The sequence below is a fragment of the Pyrus communis genome, chromosome 13 (assembly GCF_041283825.1).
Source record: "Pyrus communis isolate YQ-2024b chromosome 13, ASM4128382v1, whole genome shotgun sequence".
Lineage (NCBI taxonomy): Eukaryota > Viridiplantae > Streptophyta > Magnoliopsida > Rosales > Rosaceae > Pyrus > Pyrus communis.
This window is the reverse complement of record NC_142577.1, coordinates 16,403,950-16,409,949: the sequence shown is the minus strand read 5'-3', so window position 1 is coordinate 16,409,949 and position 6,000 is coordinate 16,403,950. Positions and strand designations below refer to the sequence as shown.

Sequence of the window (6,000 nt, the reverse complement as noted above, 5' to 3'; positions counted from 1 at the left end):
CATGGCCGTTTCAAATATCTTACTTTATTTTAAGTGTACCTGATTGGCAGAAAACAACAAAGAGCCTTTGAATTTGTAGAAGATCCATCTTGGAAAGTCGGAATTGCATCTCTAATGCGTTGTATCACGTTCAACACAGAAAAATTAAATTGAATCAATATCCTGTAGATCAATTCAAAATAAAAAATTAATCACAAAAAGAATGATTAAAACATAATACTCCCCTAATTGAAGTTCAAACTCTCTTTAGCGGAGCGTTAAGAGCTGTGGAGCCAAAAATATTCACTAGGTGACATGTGGATTTTTGAACAAAAGAGGACAAAAGTACCCTTGAGGCATAACGGGATTCCTACGCACGAGCAGCGGGCAATCATCCCTCAACAACGTCGAAAGTGTCCAAAATAGGTAACAATTCAATCCATCTCATCAAATCCCTTTTACAAGGTAATTCCCAAAACCTATTTCATTCCATATACTTTTACTTCTTTTTTCCTCTTTTAGCTAATCAATTAAGCTTTCATTCCATAACCTCCAAAAAACATTCATTTTAATTAGCCAATTAATATATTTATTCCTAATCAATATATTAATTGCTAATTAAATCATCAAATAACACCCAAAAAACACATAAAGGGATGGCCACTCTTTCTCCAAAGAGGACTGGCCATGCCCTATAAATATGATCCACTTTTCTCCAAAAACCTAGTTCTTCACTCTTGCTAAAATTCTCCAAAACTCTCAAACACCTCTCTAAATTCTAACTTTGGTATCGGAGGTTCTTTGGCCAAAGCCCCCCATTCATCGTGGGCGTGTGAGGCTCTTAGCCTTGACCTAAGGTGTTATTTGTTTTGTAGGTGCAATTTTGTTCAAGATCAAGGAGGAAGAAATTTGCATCCACAAGAGCGTACTGATAACGTGTTGTAGGCATAATTTACTGAACAATTATGGAGGCCATAGAGAGAGAGAAAGGTGCGGTAATAGTAGAGAGAAAGAGAGATGTGTAATCGTGGGTGTGTGTTATTCCACCTCATTGTGCCTTTATTTATAGTAGTAGGGAAGGTTAATTCCTTACCCTTTAGGATTACAACATTTAATAAGTAATCTGCTCCTAATAGGAATATAAGATACATTCTCATATCTACTAGAATTTACACAATTACATTCCTATTCCAATAGGACTGCAACAAGTATCATTTTATTATTTTTAAACTAACAACAACCCAACTTTTATTATCTTGGTTTTAAAAAAACGTAAATGAAGTAATAAATTTTGGCTTATCGGGTGGAAGGAAAATATTGACAGTACGTCAAATTGCCAAGTCAGCTATCAAATTGAAATTTAATGTTTTGAATTTGACGTCTCCTTTAGAGATGCTCTTACACCTAACATCTGAAATATCTCCAGTCCAAACTCTCCTCAATCTTCATCATTTCTCCATTGCAAAGCTTCAAGCTTTGAGCTTTATCATTCACATCATAAACTTCTGAGCCCTAGCGAAGTCATGTACAAGGCTCCCTTAGGCTATAGTATTTGGAGAATTGTAAATCTTTAAGCTTAAAAATATTAATCTTTTGGGCTATTTTATGATTTTAATTGTCATATTCCACTTAGCAAATGAAAATTTAAATCTTAAGGTTGCTTTTAAGGAAAATAAGAGCTAATAAATGTTCACTAAACTCATCACTTTAACCAGCATTATAATTTAATAGTAATAAACTAAAACTTCCATACCACAAATGGTTCCTTATTTTATTCATTTGAAATTTTTGAAGGCAAGAAGCTTGGAAAACATAGTATAAATTTCTTACTTCAAGTTATTACTTTCAGTTTTATTATTATATAATTTTATGTAGGCAACAAAAGATTAAAAAATTGATTTCATAATAATAATTTTAGCTTAACCCACCCACCAAATGATTCCTGGCTATGCCATTGCTTTTGAGACCACATTCTAGTCTTCGTGTTTTCAAATTTATATCTAATTTGAGTACCAATAAACTGATTTCGGGATTACAATTGAAATAAAATTGGGTCAGAGAAATGGAGAAGAGAACTTTGAGTGAAGAGAGAGCCCATAAAGGAAAGGAGAGACACAAGATGGATGTGAGAGGAGAGAAACAAGTGGTTTTCCTAGCCGCACAAATGAACAATTGAGATTAGACGTCCGGAGGCTCCGAACTTAAAGATCAGGAAATGATCCTTGTCTTATAAAATTGTAAATGATTCAAATTATAAAATGACATTGTGGAGTGGGCCCAGAAGAGTAGTTAACACCATATTAACTTAGTAGTGCCCAATCAGTAGATTTTCCCACGAGAGTTTAGCTGTAATTCTTATACCTTCAAGATATATTTTCTTGGCTGAAGAAATTAATGGTTTAATAAAATCCATTTTGAATCATTACAGTGCCATGCGTTCCTTGCCCACACGAGATAAACACAACTCGAATCATTAATTGGAGTTTATCATATTGCTTAGGCGTCTGCTAATAATTATCTGTATTAGTAATTAAAAATCAGTCTTTGTTTTCATACATGGAATGAAATCCCATATATACGACCAGATAAGCAGATACTGTCACTGATAATTTGGGAGAGAGGAGCAGAGCATACAGACAAATACCATGCACAAATTGATTTTCTTTCTTTAAAAAGTTTTATTTGAATATTTAGCAGCAGAGGGTATGGAAGAAAAACGGGTTAGGTTAAGAAGTTTTTAGTACTTACCACCAATTTAATTTCGAAATTAACTAATATCCATCATTGTTCTCATTTCTTTAAAACAATATCTAACAAAACACTCGTTTGGCCACCCCCATAGATTTTTTAATAAAAACACACGGGCTATATTTTTTAAATTTTCATGTTTTTCTCATGCATAAGCCTAACACTGAGGTTATATATTTTGGTAACAAATTCAAGAGCATCAATGAGTCAAAGCTTTGTTGTAGAATGCATTAAATTTCTGCATAGACAACAAAACCTTTTATGGAAAATGTAATTAATTTGCATGCAACCACAATTTCCATGCCATTCTGGAATGGGCAAAAACTGCATATAAATTCCTTCGTACCCCCATGGCCCTGTGTGCACCAATCCTTCCCAAAATCCTAGGGCTCCCTGAAGGAAAGAAAACCTGAAACCCTATTTCCAGTTTTCGTATCTTTCGAGTCGGGGTTTTCAAGCACAACCATGTCTCGATACAACTGGAACTGGAGGCAAGGAAATATGTTTGGGTCATCAAATCCTGCACCACCTAGGGCAACTGATCTAACACAAATTGCATGCAAACTATGTGACCGTGTGTTTATGAGCACTCAAGCCCTCATAGCCCACATCGAATCTCACCTAGCTGATGACGACCTCTCCACCACCGTGAGGTTAAGGCAACTTAATCTTCCAAACAGCACCGACCCCTTCATCTCGTCCAACGCTCTGCTACGTCCATCGACCAACCCTTTTCATCAAAGACGCCTTTTTCATGGTGCTAATAACCAAATTTGTTTTGTACCCTCTCCGGCGCCGCCTCCACCACCACAAACTCATTATCAATTTCCACATCCACAACAACCACAAATTCCTCATTATTTGTTGCCAAGAAATCCTAATGTTAACTCAGGAGCTGCTGGATCACATCACATGATGGTGCCATATGGTAATCAAATGGCACATGTGGTGAGGGAGGAGAACCATAGTGATTCTACCAGGCCGTTCCTCAGTCAGTTGGAGCGCCCTATTCCGTCAATTAATTTTGGGTTGGATGCTAGTGGTAACCCCAATTTTGATAATTTGGATTTGGCACTGAAACTCTAAATCATGCATGAACAACTATTTATTGTAGCCGTTTTTTCTGAATTTCCAGTGTAGGCATCAGAGTAATTCTTCGTTGTAATCGTATACAATCAATACAACGGGTTGTATACATATAGGGACTAATGTGATGTCAATAACAATAATAATAATTATTATAATTATTATCATAACAATAAAATGTGACCGTTTTCTTTCATGAAGTTCTCTTTTTGTATAATTCCCTTGTTGTGTATTATAAATTATCTTATGGGACATTTTGATGTAAGTGCCTCAATTTTGAATTTTTTGAATCAAACATCTATTGCTTTTAAACTTTTTATCAAACATTTTCCTACTAATTTCTAATAAAAAAGCATGATTCTTTATTATATTTAATTTATCAATTAGTTCACAAAACTCCTAAAATCACAACAAACACCCGATCTTACCTTATCATAATTTGTTTCAAAAGAATTTCTTCCTTACTCAAATAATTTTTTTGGCTATTCTAAAACATATCAAACATCCTATTAACATACAATTATGAGATACGATATATGCATGCAATTATACATAAAATATAACGTACCAAATTATTGGTACGTTATATAAATCTAATTTGGTTACCTATTAGTATTTTGGTACATTATAAAATATAACTTTTGGTGCATTATGCAATTCTTTATTTGATACATACCAAGCTATTAGTCGTGTTATCTTTATTTTAGTATGTAAAAAACTTATGGTATGTTATGTGTAAGTTGTGTAACCCAAAAGAATTATAACTTTTCACATTAAAACATTGTACTAAAAAAATATTTTGTCAACTCTTAGTAATCAATTATTGGCATAAGGACTCATTTTAAATAAAAATTAATAATATGAAATCTCTTAGTTCATGTTTCTACTATAAGTTGTCGAAAAATTCAAATTTATTTTTGGTTGCATGAATTTAGGCTCTCTAGTTTAGATCTCAATTTTAATTATAAAGGAACTTTTTTTTTCTGTCTCAGTTTTAATTATAAAGGAACTTTTTTTGTTTATAATAAAATGTTGAGTTAGAAATTAAAAAAAAATGACATGGATAAATATTAGGGTAAACATTTTACCTTATTAGTTTTGGGTGCAACTTAATACAATATCTTTAAAACATTTAAATCACATACATTTACTTACATTTTACTTCAATATCCTACATCCGTTCAAAAATCTATTAAATTTACTGTTAAGTGATGACGTGGCACATGTGGTTTCACATTTGTGCTGATGTGGTTGCCAACTGTGCACCATGTATATATAAACAAATAATTAATTGTTGTGGCCTATATTTAACTGACAAAGGAGAAAGAGGGCTTGGCAGAGAGAGAGAGAGAGAGAGATAGAGAGTGGAGAGAGATATTTTTGTAGGGTTGTGTAGAGGATGTGTTATTCCCCCTACGCAGTGCCTTTGTTTATAGTAATAAGGGAAGGAAGAATCTTTCTCCTCCAAGGAATACAAGTCCTTATAAGGAAGAATAACTAGAATCAAATCTAATATAGAATTTACACAATTATACTTAAATACAAAGTTTATAACACTCCTCCTTGAGTGTGTAAATACTCAAGTAGATTCGGCATCATGTAGAGTTGAGGAAGTCGACTCGTCAGCACTAATTTTGGGAACACGCTAGTCTCAAATAAGGTAGGAACTTGAATATGGAACTAAGTGTCACAAAAAACCAATGGCTATGGTAAAAACCTGAGTAGGGACAAAATCCATAGTCTAAGGAAAAATTCATGAGAAATGCAAAGTGAAATGAAACGTCTACGGGACGTCATTAGGGATATGATCAACCTAAGGTGGGTGTCTCATCAAAACCTCGTTAGGTAGCAAAAATCCAAAGGGAAAAATGCTCCTAATAGTAGGGAAAAGAATACATTAAGATCAAGTAAGTATACTTCAGGATACTTTCCCTGAGTTTGACATAATTCAAAAAAGAACTAACAATGTTACAACACAGAAAGTTTATGCATACCTATTCCTTGAACAAGCTTCTGAAATGTCACCTTCAGTAGTGATTTTGGTGAAGAGGTCGGCAAGATTGTCTATGAATGGATTTGCGTGACTTCAATCTTCTGATGCTCTTGCTGTTGATGTGAAAAGAAGAACTTCGGCACAATGTGCTTTGTGTTGTCTCTTTTGATGTAACCCTTCTTCAGTTGTTTGAT

At 33.9% G+C, this 6,000-nt stretch overlaps 1 protein-coding gene across 1 annotated transcript; it reads left to right on the top strand.

Annotated features, from left to right (window-relative positions):
• The first annotated feature begins 3,192 nt into the window (after window positions 1–3,192).
• Window positions 3,193–3,813, top strand: LOC148691847 (uncharacterized). The gene has a single exon (XM_088683434.1). It carries the CDS (start codon window positions 3,193–3,195, stop codon window positions 3,811–3,813), a length of 621 nt encoding a protein of 206 aa, XP_088539560.1.
• Window positions 3,814–6,000: the final 2,187 nt, after the last annotated feature.